Source organism: Merops nubicus, unplaced genomic scaffold, assembly GCF_000691845.1.
Source record: "Merops nubicus isolate BGI_N331 unplaced genomic scaffold, ASM69184v1 scaffold6428, whole genome shotgun sequence".
In the NCBI taxonomy this organism is placed as follows: domain Eukaryota; kingdom Metazoa; phylum Chordata; class Aves; order Coraciiformes; family Meropidae; genus Merops; species Merops nubicus.
Window position 1 is genome coordinate 1,255 of NW_008627669.1, and position 19,863 is coordinate 21,117.

General features: G+C 35.7%; 1 protein-coding gene across 1 annotated transcript; it reads right to left on the reverse strand.

The window, feature by feature from the left end:
- Positions 1 to 1,008: 1,008 nt before the first annotated feature.
- Positions 1,009 to 14,753, reverse strand: ANXA1 (annexin A1). Its single transcript, XM_008946396.1, has 12 exons — positions 14,679 to 14,753; positions 12,444 to 12,534; positions 11,586 to 11,680; positions 9,751 to 9,864; positions 9,069 to 9,159; positions 8,153 to 8,232; positions 7,149 to 7,205; positions 5,672 to 5,765; positions 5,045 to 5,140; positions 3,880 to 3,938; positions 2,775 to 2,897; positions 1,009 to 1,384 (listed from the first exon to the last, which is right to left on the reverse strand). Exons 1-12 carry the CDS (start codon positions 14,742 to 14,744, stop codon positions 1,325 to 1,327), a joined length of 1,026 nt encoding a protein of 341 aa, XP_008944644.1. The 5' UTR covers positions 14,745 to 14,753; the 3' UTR covers positions 1,009 to 1,324.
- Between the last annotated feature and the right edge of the window lie 5,110 nt (positions 14,754 to 19,863).

Below are 19,863 nucleotides of genomic sequence, written 5' to 3' on the forward strand. Positions count from 1 at the left end.
TCTCTCTGAAGCTTGCCTTTAGATCAAACAGATCCCACAGCATGTGGTCTGTGCATATGTCTCCTTATTTGCTTGTTTTTCTGTTTTAATTGATTACTATTTTGAATATGTCCCACAAACTTCTTAGAATCTCTCTCTTCCACAAAGTAAACTGTGGTAGGGTAGGAATAATAGATCTTGGAAAATAATTGGGGTACATAAATCTTGGCCCTGTGGAAGGCACATGGGAACCTTCTCTCCAGCTCTAGCAACGTCAATCCTTCCTCTAGAGTAAAACTTCTCCTTTCTAGACACCTAGTTGTGTCATCCTAGACCATACCAACACAAAGCCTGCAACGTTTAATGCAAATTAGCCAAGATGACCTTTGTTTTCCCAATAATTTAAGATGTTGTTTTTCAAATGTGTAATTGGAGGCTGCCATAACAAAGACCAGCAGTGTTTGCATGTAATGAAGAACCAACAAATAATGCTTAATTCCATCAGTACACCTGAGGGCTATAATTAACTCATTTATACAGCATCTGGCACAATCCAGACAGTAATGCAAAGCATGAACACTGACCACAACAGAGGTAGTGATAGCAGTTTTTTTCACTTTGGAGAGAATATGAAAACATTATACAACTGATCAGGCAAATAATAAAAGTCTTAGGTGGGCTATGAAGAGATTTTTTCCAATTTATTTATTTATTTTTAATATCTACCAAATATAATAGATTTATTATTATGGAATTTAAATGAAAACACACCAGACAGAGATGTCATTAGCTTTTTTATATTGGTGTCTTTTTAACAAGTTATCTTTCATTGTTCTTCTTACATCTGTCTTACATAAACCCTAGTAGAATTGAAATGAAAAGTTATAGGCTTAGATGTACCTCCTCATATTGCCACATTTTTTGTTATAATTTGAGTTATTTAATGATTTTTCTCTCATGCACTCTAAGGAGACAATTTGAAATTAACACAGAAAACCAACAGAGGACATTAAAAGTTCCACATGGGTTAATTTTATTTTTAAAAAGTTTATTTGCTTAGCATAAAGGAAAACTTTACTTTTTTCATAATTAATCAAGCAAATAGAACCTTGAGGGCATTCTTCAACTTGGGATAAATAATGGCAGAAAGATATTTCAATGCTATTCAGAATAAAGATACTGGAAAAAGTATGTTCTAGGCTACAGATTCGCAACATAACACATATGGACTAAATACCATTGAAGAGAAACCTCACTGTGTAAAGCCTCTATTTCATATAGACAGCAGAGGCAAATATAAAGACCTTCAACAACAGGTCTTGAGTGCATTTCAGGAACATGAAACTTAGTTATCACTTCCACATAAAGCCACCAGGATGTTTTCATAATCCCCTTTGAGTTCATCCTGTCAATTTAAATACAAGAAAACACAGTTGTTAGGATAATGGCCTCAAGTGAAATAAATTTCAGTAAGCGTTTAATATAGATGAGCCAAACATCAGTCCTTCACCTAAAAGAAATAATCAGTTTATAGCATATATGTGTTAGCCACAGAATGATCTTCAACTCAGTACCCTCACTGAAGTTATTTCTCTGACCTAGAAATAAACACAGGGTGGAGCAGAGGTAGGAAAAGCCAATAAAAACCCTGGGAGGTCTCATGACATAAATAAAGAAGGAAAACATGAAGATTTCTGTCCATCTAGGAGCTTAAGCTTTTTTTGGGTGAAGATGCTTTCCTTGAACAGTGATGTACAGTGTTCCTTCATATCAAAACACTATACACATTGTTTCTGTAGTTACCTCAAAAGCAGGCTAATAGTACCATCATATTAGATTCACCATAGGATCACTTATGGTGAATTTATTTCTTTCAGCTTTGAAAGAAAGAAATAATGTACATTAAGTATGTAGTGTAACTATTATACACTGTTTTCACAAAATTGAATCTACTTTGCAGAGACATATGAATTGTTTAGTACAGCCAAGCTATGCCTCAGGCTGTTTGGGTGCAGTCAGCATTTTGGAACGTCATAATGTGATACCAAATTAGAGATCACACACACTCATCAGGGAAGAATAAATGTGATTATGACACCTATCTGAAAAAGTAGCAGACACCAATAAAAATCAAAAAGGGATTTTGATACATGTAGAGACTGTGTTTCTACTCCAGTTAAGATTTATTTTTTTTTTTTTTTTTTTTTAATTTGTCTAGTAGCCTCCACAAAGCTGCTTTGCATGTTTTGTTTTCCCAGGATTTCAGAAGTCCCTTGCTGGTTTAAATTTTCTAGAAAACACATTGGGTGGTGTGTTCCTTTTAAGAAGATATTTTTGTTAGTTTATTCCTTTATCTAAGTCACCTGGAAAGCAGGCCTAATAAATGTGTGAAGCTAACAAGATATTTGCAGGAGTACCTAAAATACTAGAAAACAATAGCCTGTTACATCAAATATATCCCATAAAGTACAATCATCTCCACTTTTCCTGCGCAAGTACAAGAACGTGGGGATACTGTCATCTCCATTCAGTTCTTGGCTTGTACTATAAGATGGTATCCTGAGACATGTACCACTACTAAGAAATGCCTAATGCTTTCATGACAAAAACATTGTCCCCAAAAATTAATTAGTTCTAGCAGCATGTGTATCATTTGGAATATGAGTTACTCATCTACAATGAGTAACTCAGGATGAACTGGTAACTGAGGAGCAGGAGAACTAACAAATACTTATTGAACTTCCAAAATCATCCAGTTGTTTTGCATTTCATACATCACCTGAGAGAAAACCTACCATAATGGCTTGGCGGAGAGAGATGCCATACAGTGTTTTGTAATAGCCTTTGATCTCATTCATATCCACTTCATGGCGTGAAACCATGATTCTAATGAGCTCTTTGTGCCGTGTCCCAAACCCCTGTGAAAAGAAAAAAACAATAAGAAGAAAAGAGTGAAAAAAAGCAAATAAGTAGGAAAAAGAAAAATGAAAAAGTGAAAAAGAAAAAAAGATAATTAAAAAAAAACGAAGATAAAAGAAAGAAAAGAGGCTACTTGTGTCATTGAAACATTTTACATTCAGGTTCTATTTGTTAACCCATCAGACTTCTTTGTGGGTGAACAGAGCCCACATCCTATTCCTTTAACATCTTTTATGCGTGTAGTCCTCTCACATCACCCTTCTGTTTCCTATGAGCACAATTCACTCCTGACAGGCTAATAGGCTACCACCACCCTTGCTTTTTTTTTTTTTTTTTTTTTTAAATGTGTTTCTTTTAGTTGTTTCTTAAAAAAAAAGACATTCACTGTGCATGCTAGACTGCTAGACACCAAAGACAAACTTCATTGCCTTTTGAAACTATTTTTTTAACAGTTCAATGAACAGTATTTTCATAATGTTTCACTCAATTTTTCATGTACTCCTCCTAACCAAGTCACCAGAGTTATGAAGATATGTGCATAGTAGATTGTTTGAGTATCTCTAGTACCTTACTCAAATCAGATTACAAATTTGCCAAAAGAATCATGGATGCCTTGTCAAATATTAGGCTTCTACTAGGTTCTTGTCCAGATCCGTAATTGCTTTTCCTATTTACTTTTCACTAATATTTTTGTGGTTACATAAATAAGAAAAGTTCCAGTTAGCTTCCTGTCACTGTCTAGAGTAAAATGTACATGTGTGGATGGACAAATGCCTTCCTGAACACCCTGGAGTACAGCTCTTCCTGTGGAAAGACAATCAGAAGTTTCAATGGAAGGAACAGAAAGAGAGAAATACACTGAATTTCCTTCTGAAGTCCTTTTTTATCATGAAAAGGGCTTAGAAAGCTCTAGCTAGCTTGTTATTTTTCAGCTTATAAAGCACTCCATGTTTACAAAAATAAGTTCTTTCTCAAGGTTACCTTCATTGCCAAGTGCAATTTTTCAGCAAAGAAAGCTGGCTTGCTTGTGGCACACTTCACTGTAACAAAACAATGAGAAAAAGTCACATCTGTCATTATACATGCAACAAGTAACAAAAGGCAAAAGTCTGGAAAGAAAACACTTTAGAAGAAATCTAAGTGTTCCTACCAGCATACCCTATTGATCTACTTCTTTGCTAACTTTCTTCAAAATATATAAGTAAGAGCTCCTTTCCTCTATCTATTCAGAAAGCAATTCAGTCAGGGGACAATAGTTACTGTAAAGACAAGACTGCACTCCCTAGTTTGCTGCCACAAAATTATGAAAGAATTTGCTGCTCCCAAAAAGAAAAATGTATATTTGTGCCATCTACAGCAGATCTGGAGGTTGTGATCTGATGTTTTGTAAATCAGGTTATACTAAGTACTTGCCTTCCACTTTTGATATGAAGAGGGATCTGATGGGACTTACACTCCCATTCCAAGTACCAAGACTGTGGTATAAAAGCTGATAACAAGATGAGTATCTGGCTCCTGATTCCATCCCTGCTCTAGTAATAAGAATGATTTAAGTGAGTCACTGCCTCACCTTATTGTTCATGAGGAACAGTAATGTTAAGGGTCTTAATATACACCTTTACCACGATTCTTAGAAGAGTATTTTCTTGAACAAAACCACAGAAGGAAAATTGTTTTAATTTTACTAATAATATATTGTAAAAGTCTTTGAAAAGCAAAGTTTAGAAAAGCATGGGTTTGATTTTTTTTGAAGAAAAACTATTTGTATTTAAAACTATTGTATTTTTGATATAAATCATGCCTATTCTGACAGCTCTTTTTGACATATTGACTTCCTGTAAAGATCTTCCTATGTTGATGGCACATCTGTTGTCTTTAAAAGACCTTTCTGCATTTCAGGAGAGGTATTTCTACTCATTCATCAACTTTAACTGACTTTAAATAACTCAATTAAATTACTATTTTCAGACCAGACTTTCCAAAGTATTATTTAGTAAGTTTCTCAATGAAGCAGGGTTAGTGAGTTTCTCAATGAAGCAAGGTAAACTCAAAATGGTCTCCTATCAGACTAATTATGGCAGACATAAAAGGCAGGTTTTCATGTGGTCAGCATATATAGTAGCTTGCAATCTGCAGAACCACTTACCAAGAGCAGTCAGGCAGTTCTCAATATCACCTTTCAGTTCCAAATCCAGTACCTTGTTCATGTCATGCTTGCTGTATTTGGTGTACTTCTGAAAGACTGAATAAAGGAAGAAAAATCAGTGAATAGTGATGAAAATACTCTACTCTCCCTGCAATGCCTTTGTCTTATTCTGCCCTTACTGCATAACAAATGGGACTTTGTTAGGATAATAGGGTTCATTCTCCCATTGGCAGGGATAGAGCTGGTCCAATAACTCCATAGGAGCCTATGACATTAGGTGATTACCCTCTATCCAGGGCAAACTGGCTGAGGAGCAAGACCGTGCTGGGAAGCATTCAGAACTCCTGCCACGCTGATCCTTTGGCCTTGTGATCACTAGCCCTGTGAGTCTTCATGGTAATAGTTTTGTTAACAACCTAAAACATATTGCTTATCACTAGAATGGAAAGAACAGCCAAGATGCCAGTTTGAAGGGGGTACACCCTTTGTCAGCAAGGATGTGTTCAACTGCAAAGACCTTTGTAGCAGTCAGAGTCATGTCTCTGTAATTGACATCTTGCCCGAGTTTATGAGCAGGTCATGTTCAAAATACCATTCCAGTGAAGCACAAAGTTTCATCACACATACCCCTGCGGAGATGTGGGTAGCTTCTTGTAGTAAGAACAGTAACAAACACATTAACATCTGTTCCTTTCCTTCTCTCTCCTGCTTCATACAAGGCCTGCCATAAAGAAAATAAAGTAGTAAAGTTAACATCAGTACAGTAAAACTCAAACAGAAATACTGTACTTCTGAGGCTAACAGTCAGAGGTGGTCCATTGTTTATTAGTTATGAACTCTAGCGCTTGGCAGAAACCATAACAAAACTCTACAGAACCTCAATCTAACTCTAGCTCTATCAAGTAATACTTCATACTTCATCTGTGTTATAATAGCACCTAGAGAACACTATGCAGCTATAAAACATACATTCAGGCATTTTACAATCACCATCTAGCTCTCTTGGGCATATTACATACTTGAATTAAGAATTTTTTTCATATATCATGATATATTTACAGTCTGCAGAGGAGTTTAGGACTGGTAGGCTTTCTTCAGACAAACAAAATTATCTCTGATATTAACTGGGTACATATGAAGGAGAAATCCACGTACCAAATACTTCTTGTCTCTCCAGGAGTGACTTTAATGGAAAGTAAGAACCAAATCTGTCTCCTTCACTTTCTTCACCTACTCAAACCTCTCTAGAAGTAATAATATAAGGGCTCCAAGCATCCTCAAAGAAGATTTAACTGCCTTGTCTCTGCCCCATAATAAATAATATTGAACTTTTGAGCTCAGACAGAGTATTTATTTACTGGCCTTTCACCCAGGGCTGGTGACAAAACTGGACTCCTTGTGTAGCAAGAATAAATGCAGTATTGCTAAACAGCCTTTTCTTGGTTGGATTTTTAAAAAAAATCAGTTTAAAGCAAATCTACATTTAGATTGTAACAATGATATAAGCCTTTACAGGTGAAAACTCAGGAAAAACTGCTAGCATTTACCAAGATTTTAACAAAATTAGTCACACTTATGTTCAGAGAAATAAAGGAAAGATTTGTGATTTGTTTTGGAATTATTCAGAAAATGACTGTGAGGTTCACCCAATAATTTTAAAAGGTTCTTCATTGTAAAGCAACAGCTATAGCTAACATAATACTGAGCTCACAGTGGTCAGGATATCGTAGTTGGTTCTGTACATACATGAGTACACCCTTGTCCCTCTAGTTTAATAACTATTACAAACAAAAGGAAGATTGTGTTTAATTTCTCCAGTTGCTGACCATTAATTCAAATGGTCTGCACTTTATACATTAACTACAAGAGGTGTTGCAGAAATGTTTCTGAAGCTAGTTATTAGGATGAAGATCTAATTTCCTTCAGATAGTCAAGTTTCTATGAACTTTGTAAAATAGTATATCTTCTTAGAAAAGATTGCTACATAGTATACAAATCTGTGTTAGGTCTGAAATGCATAAGATTCAGGTACAACATTCACAGCCAGAGTTTGTAATCTGAAGTTAGATGAAGAGGCTCTGCAGAGTGCTAAGTTTGATCTTACCCTGGCATCATTGTCAGCAAGCTCGTCATTCACATGAGAACTTTCACATCGGTCACCCTACATAAATAAATAAATAAAATTTCAGTTGTACTCACACTCATTAGTTCACTAAAACTCAGCATTTTAGAATTCTCTCCCACCATTTTCTGCATAATACATAAATTCAGATAGATACAGTTATGTCAATTATTCTCTGAATAAACTGTGGTATTTGTGATTAGTCAAAGCTCACATTTCTGAAATCACCAGCAACTCTTTTTCTGAAGTCCTACATTAAAATCCACAGGAAGTATTGTCTCTTAATGTCAAGTTACAGGCTTAGAAGCTATGAATTTCTTGCTGATAACTATTTAACAGAATCCTTTCAAGCTGATTTGAAAACAAAAACTGAAAATCAAACCCATGCATATAGATGTATCAAAAAATAATCCTGTGTGCATGTACAAGCTTCATATATATACATATATATGCTCAACAATGTTGGAATCAAATATTTATACATTTTATAAGGATCTTTTCTATTAGGCAGCTTCAGTGTTTAAACTCATCTGCTTTTGAACATAAATTCACAAAACACTTTGACCATTTGTTAGCTCCTTCACCATGTACCGTTATCTAACTACTAGAAACATATCTTAATAGCAAGACAGAAGACTTATTTCTGTAAGTGTCAACATTTCTTCTTTTTCTATTTCTAGTCAATTGATATGACATTATGTCTGTTATTTTTTGATGTCCTTACAGTTGCCACGAAGTCTTAAAAACATGACTGATAAACAATAATAAATATCACTGGTTTTTTAATATGCATTTGAGATAAAATTTCATTATAGCTTGTTTTAAGTAGAATTACATACAGTCTAAGATATGCAAGTAAACTATAAACCGAGGAAATAAATATGACCTAGATCCTTATTTATTCCATGACTTTCTTTAAAATAGTCTTAACAACATTAATTCTTTCTTTTGGATAAAGTCACTAAAAATGCTTAAGCGCAGCATACTTTGGCTAGAGCAACCAAAGCCTTCTGAAAGTCCCCAGATGTGTCCGAGATAATGTCTTGTGTGAGATCTCTCTTCAGCACTGAAATTGAAAGAAAAAGGAATCATAGTTTCTTTGAGAGTTATCAGCTATGTTGACTATATCATCTATATCATCCTTAAAGGTTCCTTCCAACCCAAACCATTTTATGTTTCTATGATTTTTTTTTCAGCCTTTTCTTTATTTTCCATTTAAATAGGCCCTACTAGAAATGCAGTTTTCATACTTTCTTTCATTTAGCTTCAAGAGAAAGGGTATATTTGTAACATGTCCTTTATCCCCTGAGATATTGGAGGCTAAACCCAAAATCTGCTGAAAAAGTCCTTCTCTAAGGTATTATGGGTGGCACTGTCTTAGGCCTTTGCTTTTGAAGTACAAAAACAGCTTGAAACTTTTTCTGAGCTATTTGTTTCTCATCATGGTTTCTGGTTGTTCATATCAGCACTGAACTTATTCACAAAACTCTTCTGAAAGAATCAAACTTTGAATTTGGTCTTCTAATTGACACTATTTGATTAGAAGACTTTTGGGAAAGTTAGTCTATAATCTCAGAAACTGTAATTTAATAAAACAACACTAACTGCAGTAAACTCTACATACATGAGAGATGCCACATTACATTTTAGTTACCTCTTCAAATACTTCCCCCCTTTAGCTCACTGGCTGTTCCTACTGCTAAAGTTCTCTTGGGATCTGCATACATCAGGAAATGTGAATATAACCTCCCTTCCCTGAAACTCTTTCAATCTTATGTGAAACTCCACTTGCTTCCTACAGTGTCATCTCAGCATTTCATACTGAGAAGTGAGGTGGGCTCTGACTGTAATGCCTCTGCTACTGAGTTATACCATTAATACTTCTTTTTTGCTCTGAATTACCTTCTTTGTAGTATCTACTGATTTCTCTGATCTCTCTGTTGTTTCTTGAGGCTAGAATCTCAATTAAGGTATCTTCATCAGTTCCAAGCCCCTGAAAAAGTGATTGAATTTTTAAAGCTGTTATTTGATACAGAAAACTTAAAATTTGGAACAGATATAAGATGAAAATCATGGCTTTGAAGGCACCACATGGAAGAAAAAAGTAAAAACAAAACCATAGTATTACCATACAATATTGTGATTTCATCTCTTTAAGAATTAATTTTTTTTGTCACATTTGATATCACTGGTACCCAAAACAAGTTCTAGAGGGATCAAGCAGGGCACATAGTAGATAGGAATGTGAAATTTGTGAATAAAAATAGTCCCTTCTCTTTTTGTTTTTGCTTACATAAATATGTATGTAAACACTATGGTTTTCTGCCACTGTATCAGCAATCAGTTTTCGGAACTCAGAAAGAGTTCGTTCTCATAAAAAAATCTCCTCCAGCCTTGAAATTCAGTGTAAATTGCTGGGTCTTGTTCTCAGAATCTGGATTACCTGTATAGATATATCTTACAAGATGGGGTTAAAATAAAGACAATAAAAAAGTTTTGAAATCTCCATCTATTGCCATTTACAGACCACGATAATGATTTATGCTCTCTAAGAAAGATGGTTTTTCAGAAACTTTTGTATTACCTTCATAGAGGCTCTTAATTCTTCAGCATCAAACTGAGCTGGAGTTTTGAGCAGAGCTACAACAACATCTTCCAGGTGGCTCTTCAGAACTTTTTTCAAGGCTTCTTCCAGACTCTGTGATATGAAGAACAAGAAACACATCAAGCTAGTGAATTGTAAAAAAATGCTGTTCAGTTAGTGTCCAAAAGTTAATGTCTGAGGAATCTTAATCCATATCATTCCTTTAACTACTAGAAAAAAATATGGAGAGCTACTTGAAATTTTTCATTTAATTTAATTAATTTAATTTAATTTTTACCTTTATGGTAGTCAAAGTGTCAGGGTTTTTTAGTAGGTTTTCAAGAGTGCTTTCACACACTGCAGTTTAGCTATATTCACACATTTACAGTGTCAGAAGATAGACTGCTTGTTTTTTAAGAGAGATAATATTATATTGTCATTATGATTATGACTGAGTTGCTTATAAGGATTTAATTCATCCATTTATTGCATAAAGGATACAGAATTTGCAGTGAAAATTCTGTGGACTTGGTGTAATATCTCTGCACAAAACAAGAAATCCTAAAGGTAAGATTTGGCCTACATTCTAATTTGATCAAAATTTCAAACAAACAAACACACCCCCCTCAAACCTCAAAACACCAAAACAAGAGAAAAAAAAAAAAAAAAAAAAAAAAAAAAAAAAAACCACCAACCAAACAACAATAACTAAACCCAAATCACAATCAGGTTTATTTTGCCTCCTGTCTGCAAATGCTCAAAACTCTCTTTTGGTACATTATCTAGTTACAGTCCTGCTTTCTATCAAGTATATGTCCAGACTGTAGCTGTGAGATCAACCTGCTTTATCAGGATAACTAAGCCAAGAAGACTATTTCAGAAACAAGTACTATGTCCATAGTTAGTTATGCTTGCTTTCAATAGTATGCCAGGAATCAGGAAATCTAATAATATAACAGTATTAGCCCTCATGTGTGTTTAAACTATATTTTAATTCAGGTCTTTAAAAAATATAATTGCAAGGATAGAACCTCCTCAGAAGGCGGTGACGGTTGTGAAAATCATAAGTAAGGTTTCCTGAACAGAAACAGGAAATCCAGGCTAAAACAAGACATTAGATTTTTGTTCTAAATTGGACTTTAAAAGCTACACTCAAAGGAATAAATTTCCAGGGAGTAAACATTTAGTAACTCTGGTATGACAACGGTGGAATTGTAATTTCAATTTAGAATTACAAGTTCAACTGAAGAAAATATGTAATACAGAAAAGTAACAGAAATTAAAGCCTTTTCCAGAAACAAGCAGCAATTTCCAAGTTTCTCAGTACGAGGGACTAACAGTTGTACCACTCTGAGGCAAAAGAACACTGCTTCCAGTACACCAATCCCCGTACTACTGTTGATATACTTGTAGAACAGCATTATGGTCCTCCAACTTTCCTACCCTATTTAATATTCTATCTGAAGTTAAATATTCATAGATATGCCTCCAAGTCCCCTTGTCCATCCTTCACTTTCTTTCAGCAGACCACCTCCTGGGTGGCAGAGAGATCTCTCCTATTGATTTAGTGATTCAAAGGATCTCTAGGGTATTCAAAAAGTGAAAGTCAGAATTTCAAAATTTCTCTTTTTATTCAAAACAGTGACCACCCAATACAAAGGTCCAGCACTGGCAATATAGTTTCAGGGCATTATCATTCTGTCACGGTTTTCATAAACCATAGAAGGCAGAAGGCTGTAACTTTTTGTCTTATGAATGCAAAGCTGTACCATCTGAACCAGAAGTAAAACTCATATTCTGGGTGTGAATTTAAGCTTGGCTTCAACATACTTTACCTTTCCTTTAGCTTGCTGATAGGCAGTTTTGATCTGCTGACGCTGAGCATTTGTTCTTTTAGTCAAGATATCAATAATGGTGGCTTCATCCACACCTATGAGTCACCAAACAAAAATAATGTCTAAAATATTGGAAATATTATAGAGGTCTCTAGTACGCCTTTCAGCCAAATAATTTTTTTTTTATTATTACTATTTGCTTTACATCATGTTTTGATTTCTTGACACACTGACGTTTAACCAAAGGAAAAACTGCAATCATTCATTGATTTACAATTACTGATGTAGTGAAGAAACCAAGAATACAGAAACCTATGTTTCCATGATTTCTTACAGAAAGTCTTAAAGTGTTCTCAGTGCAGAACTTAGACTACAGAATAACTAAAATAAAATCAGACAGAATACTCATTTAATCTCAATTTGAAAAATATTTCAATGTACAGGCAAAGTGTCAAATGTGCATTTAATTAAAAAGAGAAGTAAGATGGATGCATACATTATATTTTCAGCATATTCACTGCTTCTTGAAGGGATTTTATGGAAATCAAATAAAAACAGTATTAGTATGATATGTTACAATATTTTTTCATTCCCTAGAAATCAAATTTTTATAAACATTCCTTCAACATATGAAAAAACTTTAAAGTAGTATTAACGTCTGAAACTGTCATACAACATCAAGGTATCAAAGAGCTGAGATTCTTTACCAAGTGGCGTAATATGATGTACTGCCAAGCTTTCAAGAGCAGAGGCACCTCTCTTACTTTCAATTGTTTCTTCCTCTGGTATTTTATTCAGTGCTATTCCCAAAATTTCCTTTAGGAAGACTCCTAACATAGCAGGTCAAATATTTCTTACCCTTTACAGTAATAGCTTTGTCCAAAGCAACAACATCAGCTGATGCATCAAAGGTAGGGTATGAATGTACATGGCCACCTTTTGAAGTCTTCTGCAGAGGGGGGAAAAAAAAAAAAGAAAAAAAATGCTCATTTCTAAGAATATTTTCCAAAAGAAGCAGTTTTAGATGTCCAAAAAACCCATCTATTTAGGACTGCCTCTTACAGGACTATTAAAGAACACACACAGTTTTGTAACTACAGGGAACTTAACAGTCTCAGTAATGGATACCTCTGATATTAACCAGAAAGTACTTTATATGTTGTGTTAGGCACCCTATTTCTCAAAGTAAGCTGGATTCCACAGGAAAATACTTCTGTCATGTCAGGCAATTATTTCCAAATTGTGAAGGCTTTAGACCCATAATTAAATCATACAGGCACTGCCAGTAAAGTGCTACTAATTATTTCGCTCATCTTATGCAAATTTGTTATGCATCCCATTGACTTCTCAGCTGAGTCACATGTTACAAGCACTTATTGTATGCAAGATCTTGGAGAAGAGTTCAAGCCTAATCCTATGAGGAAGTGGAGGACAGTTACGCAACTTCTTTGAAACTTGAGATGTAACCTACACTTTCTTCACAGGCATTATCTACGGCTTGCCTTTGGTGAATCCACTCCTAGATAGACACTCCTTAGTCAACATCTAAAGGGCTCTGGGAATAAGCAAGGGTAATGAATTCCATTACATGACAGATTACATGGTTTGCCCTAAGTCAGCAACATGGCTAATCAAGTTACTATAACCCAAAAGCACTACCTAACCTTTTACAGAAGCCTTAAAATGCCCCAAGATTCTCAGATGCAATATTTAAACAAAATTTCCAGTGGAGTGATATATGGTGAGATTTTTTTATTTAAAAAAAAAAAAACAAATGAAAAACAAACAAACAAACAAACACAAACAAACAAACAAACAAAAAAAAAAAAAAAAAAAAAAAAAACAACCAAACAGTTGTTTAGCTAATTTTTTCAAAATCATCAATATTCTTTCTCTTGTTACAACTCAGTTATTTTTTTTTTTAAATCTGCTGCTAATAGCAAAAGAGAAATATTATCTCACGTATACTTTTTACATGCAGCATTCTTTGTAGAATTTTGTATACTTCTAACATCTGATAATTAAATATTCATCTCCCTACACAATTATATCACCAGGAGTTTTAAGAGAGCAGAGGGACTTAATACTTGACGAAGTATCTTGCATAATTTTGAAAAAATCACTGTGACTTGTGTGATAAACTAACAAAGGAATCTTTGTATACTAGTTTCCATGACAAACCTACACCCTGGCAATAAAAAACTCTTTGTAACCACCACAAGCCAGAATGACTCAGGACACCGGTAGTGCAAGGGGGACAGGATGGTGGAGCCAAAAGCTCATGCAGAGAGTGTTGTGGAGTCAAACTTACAAAATCCACAAAGCTCTAAGGTGGAAAGTTTTATTTACTGACATTTCCTCCATGTATTCAATTTTTTTTCAAGATGAAAGTTCTTTCAGGATCTCCTGCGACTTCATAGTGTATTGCTTTACCTTTGCTGACAGTAATTTCAGCAATTTGTTAATCAACTTAACTGCCACAGAGACTCTCAACATCATGCCAGTGCAATAACTCTTCCCTCCTCACCACCGTAAGCCTCCTTTCTAAGTATCTGTACTGATAGTCTGAGATGTTCTGTTACATGTCAGGACTCTTTCCACCATAAGCATGACACACGACATGAAAACCAGGACATATACTAGTGACTTTAGTTCCTCCTTTACATTCCTGAACTCCAACTCATGGCTTCTTGTACCTCAGCCTAAGAATCCCTTTTTCACTCACGTACATCATCTGAACATGTTTTTGCACATTCACATACCTGTGCATCAGATTACTACTTTAAAGAGGACAAATTCAGTGAATCAGTGATTGGTTACTGGAAATTACAATTTCATTACCATAACTAGTTCTGCCTAGGAATTTATAAGTAGATTGATATGTGCAAATAAGAGTAATTTTTCATCTGATAGCAGACTTACTATGTTATTAGATTACAGTTGATTATATACCTCAATAAAACTTGGTTTCAGTATTAATCTGCTGCAATTTTGCCATTTTTTTTCCTCCCTTTGAGTATATGAAAGATGTTAGGTGGCCTATGCCTTTAAACCACTTCTAAAAGTACTTGAAAATAAGGTGGTAATACTTACAATACATTGCTGCTCCTGATTTTCAATGAACCATGCCTGTTTCAGAAATTCTGATACCATAGCCATGTTGACAGAGTTTCTAGGAAGAGATGCATTAAGTTACACAACTTTCTCCTAAGCTACGATACGCAGTGTTTAGTTTCTCAAACAGTAATTGGCCCCCGCTATTGAAAGAAAGTAACTTTTGTGTTTGGCAGGTGACACAACGCTGCATCATTTCTTGCTCACCCCTACCTCCTTAGCTTCTGATCAGAAATAAAACAGTAGAGTAGTTGGACTATTTGCTTATATACTATGGCAATACCGAAACATTAGCATTGACTTACAAAGTGAAGTTAGCAGAAACAAATTAAAGTCTGTTTTTCCCCACCAGTTAAGATATCAGTTATGCCCATTTAGCTTATTGAGTATTTGACTTTGTTCAAATTCAGTGGTAAATGAGCATTCTTGTCTTATCATTTACTAAGGTTGGAGCTCTTGTGTGTTATGTTAAAGCAAAATATAGTCCCTTGTTAAATATACTCATATCTAATCTCTCTGACTAGCCCCTTCCTTGTTTCTTATATATTTCCTCCAATTTCCACAAAAGAATAGAGAATTACTCATATAAGGGGGGGAGGGAGGGAGGGGGAGGGAGGGGAAGGAGGAAGTAATTTTTTGCTTTTTACCACTCAAAATTAAAATTAGTACAGCTTTTCCATAAGATGGTATGCAGAATGGGAATAAAGCTGAATGAAGATCACCCAAAATTCATGAATACTTTGCTTCATAATAACTTTAGTGTGAGGAATATTCTGTTTGCTAATACATACGGTGGGGGAACAGATAGAAGAAATTAACTTTTTATCAAATAAAGTATTTTTTGTCTGCTGAGTACTGATTTTTTTCCCCAAAATATTTTTATGCAGTAAACCCTAGAGAAGGCTTGGTTTTAAAGCATACATCTGAGCAATAAACTAAAGACAATGTTGCTGGGTATACTGGAGTCTTTGAATCTAGTGTGAAGAGGCAAGATGTTATTTGTGGTCTTGGGGTACAGATCATATACAATGTAGCTCATATACACGAGTATAAAGAAATGATGTTTATGCTGCAAACACACTTGCTTTACTTATTCCCTGTGTCCCACAGGAACGGCAAAGAGCTGTCACTTAAAGCGACAGACACCTAAAACCAAGTAGTGTAGCTGCAGCCCGGCTGATTCTTTCTCTTATTGCAAAACTGTAAAACTTAATTCTGTGTTCAGCTGACAGCAAAGCAGCAGCTACCTCCCACAGCTGTCCTCCAGCCCCCCCAGCCCAGCTCCACCAGAAGCCACCTGCATTCCCTCAGAAAACTCCTGCTTTTGTGCCCTTCCCTCAGCCCGGAGGGCACAAAATTCAGATATTCTGTGCTGTTAGAAAAACTGAATCTGTATGTTATTTAGACTACATCTCACTTGCGTACATAACAGAATATTGTGTAAGTTCTAAGAACCAACTTTTATGCACATCATTTACTGAGCATCTGAAAAGCTTACTTATTTTACTATTAAAACTAGAATGTCATCCAGCTGTTATCGTGATTCCTGTACTCTTCTTGTATTGCCAGAAGTGTATGAGGCCAGAAGTGTTACCATATCTAAAGTTCTGCTGCATTTCATAACACCACACATAAAAGCCACATGCAGCAGGATGAAAGCATTGTAAACTCTCCATACTAGGTACGCTGAGTCTCCAACAGCGACATGTACCGACAGATACGTCTGTCAATATATTCACAGAGTGAATTTTTGTTTAAAACTAAGAAACAAGATTCAGTCTTGTAGCACCATATCTGAGATGAAGTTGGATCAAAACTACATTTTGGTTGGAAAGATTCTTCTCAGGGAGAACTGGATCCAGAAGGAGCTGCTAGCACTCCATTTCTTCTGCCTGTCCCAACCACCACCCCTCACATCCAGGTGTAAAGGTTCTCCTGCTCTTGGGTATGACTACATCAGAAGGCTACTAGCCTGCACTGAATTTGATTTATTAAGCCTTTAAACCATTACGTCTGTCCTAATTTAAATTAGAGACACAGTGAAAGAATTCTGTGCCTTAAAAACTAAGGTGGTGTATTGTATTCTCTTGTTTTTTTTAATAAAGACACTTTGGAAAGTAGATCCACCTGTTTACATCTAGTAAACAAATACTGCAAATTTAATAAAAGTCAAAGAAGGCAATAGGTCTTGAGAGGAGCTAAAGACCTTAGTTGGATTTAAGCGGTTCAGAAAGTTAAGAAACCACCTTACACATAAAACTCTGCCTGCTTTATAGGAAACTATGGCTAATGGGAAGACTGGAATCTAGGAAGACAGATAGGCCCTGACAGAGGCGAGGGCTTTCCCAGTGCCCTGATTCATGCCACTCCAAAATGCAAACAGCTCTGATAAACAATAACTAAATCCAGGAGAGATAAATTCAGCCAAACTATTATTTTAATTTAGTTTGAAAAGGACTGGAAGAACTGATGTCTTTCTCCACATATTTTCCTCCACTTGTGAGCTTACTGCAAAGTCTATGAATAGGGAGAGGAAAAAATATTTGTACCTAGAGAGTGGTGCAAACCAGAAAGTAACATAAAAAAGTGTCACCCTTCCTTCCGTTTATTCCATATCAAATAAAAATTTGAGAGTTATGCTGTTTAATAAAATACTGTCCAGATCATGTGTCTTAATTCCCAAAGTGTAATGTGTAGACATCCCATTTAAAAGGAAAGAGGATCAAGAAGTTAAGATTTGTTGGTTTGAAAAATACTGATTTTTATGTATTCTATCATTCCCATTTAGAATGATCAATATTTTGACTGAAATGAAAAATTCAGAGATCCAGACTGAAAGCCCTACTGGTTGGTTCACAAGAATTACTCCAATGTTACTTTCTGCCTGGCTCTCAGTCCCCAGAAGAAGTACTCTTGAACTGGACATATGCAAAATTTTTAAAGTTTTGAGAAAATACTCAATGTTTATTGAAAAATAGTTAAAGACACAAACTACACTTTTATGTTTCAGTCTGTGCCAAACAACACCATTTCTCCATGCTTATTTAATCATGTCATGAATCATATAATACGTATCATTTCATGTTACTGTCCAACGCATGTTTCTAGGATCTTGACATAAATTAAGGTCATTACACTCCATCAGAAAAAAAAGCAGTAGATCTAACACAACAATGTATTTTAAAGTGGAAAGTCTACTGAATATGAACGAAGACATCAGAGAGAAACCCAATCTCATCCTTGGAATATTCAGTGGAAAATTTTAGCAGAAGGAACCCCACATGATACAGCCCTTACTTATGTGACTTGACTAAGTTCTTACTCACAAACACAGGGTTTTGCTCTTATGTTTCTAAAAGATTGCTTTGCCTCATTTTCATCATTTCATGAGCAAAGGTCCCTTTGAGACCAGTCTCAAAGCAGCAAACTGTTGTTGAAGTGGCAACAGCTGTTCCTTTTTTTGTTTCCATAAAAAGTACTTTACTTTTCCAGGAACTGCAGATTTCTACAGTCAGCTCCAAATAAATTTGCTTTTAATCTTCTACACTTTTTCCAATTTCTTACATGCATAAAATAAAAGTAGTAAATGTCCAAGTACATGAAAGGTTTTAAAACAGAAAGAATTTCTCCTCCCCACAGCCATCTTTCCCCTTGCCAGCAAATCCAACCCACGGAAAATTGCACCAGGTCACTTAACAAATTTAGTGTATAACTCTTAAAGTTTGACAGGTCTACAGAGAACAGCAAAGAACTAGCAAAACCTACCTTTCTCCTCACAAATACTACTTTTCAGGGCAGCACAATCAGGAGTAAGTGAGCAGAGAGCTGTCGATGCTTTTATAGCACCATGAGAGAGACTCCACCTAGCAACCAGAATGTTTCCACAGCCCCAGCAACCATCTGCTCTTTGCAATAGCTAAATCTGGGTGCTGTCCAAAACACAGAAACACACATAGAAAGTAATTGCAAAACTATGTGCTGGAGAAAGCACGAACATATTTCAGAAAAAAAAAAAAAAAAAGACAACAAAAGAGCATGCCACAGTACCTCTCCTCCATTGCCATGGCCACATCCCTCACAGCAGTAAACTTCCATAAATCGTTCAACATCCTAACATAAAAATGTTAAAAAATTAATCTTGAGTTGATCCTTTCACATTTTGACATGGCTGGTATCACTTTGAAGTGAATATATTAAAATATATCATTGCTCAGTTAAACTTTGAAGAAAAGAGTGAAGAGCCAACGTGGTTTCCAGGCTTCACTGAGTTCTGGTGTTTATTAGCTCTCCTTCTTCTGCATATAAGCCCATGGCGGAAATGTTTCAGGACTGAGACACGTCTAAAACTTAATATCAATAGCCTTTCTTTCTCTCTCTCTCTTTTTTTTTTTTTTTTTTTTTTCTTTTTCCTATTTTTCCTTTCTTTTCCCCTCTGGAAAAGAAACACCAGAAAAATTAAAGTTTTAATATAAGGACAATAACTGGCACATAAATAATTACAAAGAGACTGAAATATTAGAATTAAACTCTGAAGTTCAAAATGAGAGTGGTGTGCACACATGAGGGAGTTAAGACAGGCTGCTAGAAGTGGTTTTCTGCAAGCACTTCCTCACCAAGCCAGCCAAACACATTTTCCAGAGCACGTCCGGCACAGCACCACATGGCATATCACTAACATCTCAGATTGGCTCAGAATGTAATGCCAGTGAAGAAATACCACTTCCTGAACCAGAAGCATTTGCAACTAGCAGACTGGCCTCTCAGCTGGCTGTTGTACTGCTTTCTGCTGACCTGGAACTGCTGCAACACGTTGATGCCTTCAGAATAAGGAAGTATGGCTAATTTGCCTCTCATGAACGTATGTGAAATGCAATCTGCCTTGAAACCCAAGTGCAGCAATTCACAAAATGACAAGGATTGGGAACAGACTGCTAGATAACATTAAAAGGACTGTTTGCAAATTCCTCAAACGTGGCACAACATTGCATACACAATCCAGTATTGCTTATGCCTTCCTCTGCTTAAAATAGCTCTGCAGAAACTGTTTGGGCCTGAAGCTTGTCCCTGCAACAGTGTTTGCTTGTGGGTGCTGGGATAAGCTCAAGATCAGCACAGTCAATGGTATCCCAATCAAGCTCAGTCAAGAGGAGAGCCCCCAGCAATG

What these genes read in the sequence shown, in the direction of transcription:
- ANXA1 (XM_008946396.1), bottom strand. Translation starts at nt 14,744, where the DNA reads ATGGCTATGGTATCAGAATTTCTGAAACAGGCATGGTTCATTGAAAAT. An exon ending in ATCAGGAGCAGCAATGTATT is followed by an intron (nt 12,535 to 14,678) that starts GTAAGTATTACC and finishes CCCCCTCTGCAG; the next exon opens with AAGACTTCAAAAGGTGGCCA. An exon ending in CTCTCCGCCAAGCCATTATG is followed by an intron (nt 1,385 to 2,774) that starts GTAGGTTTTCTC and finishes TTAAATTGACAG; the next exon opens with GATGAACTCAAAGGGGATTA.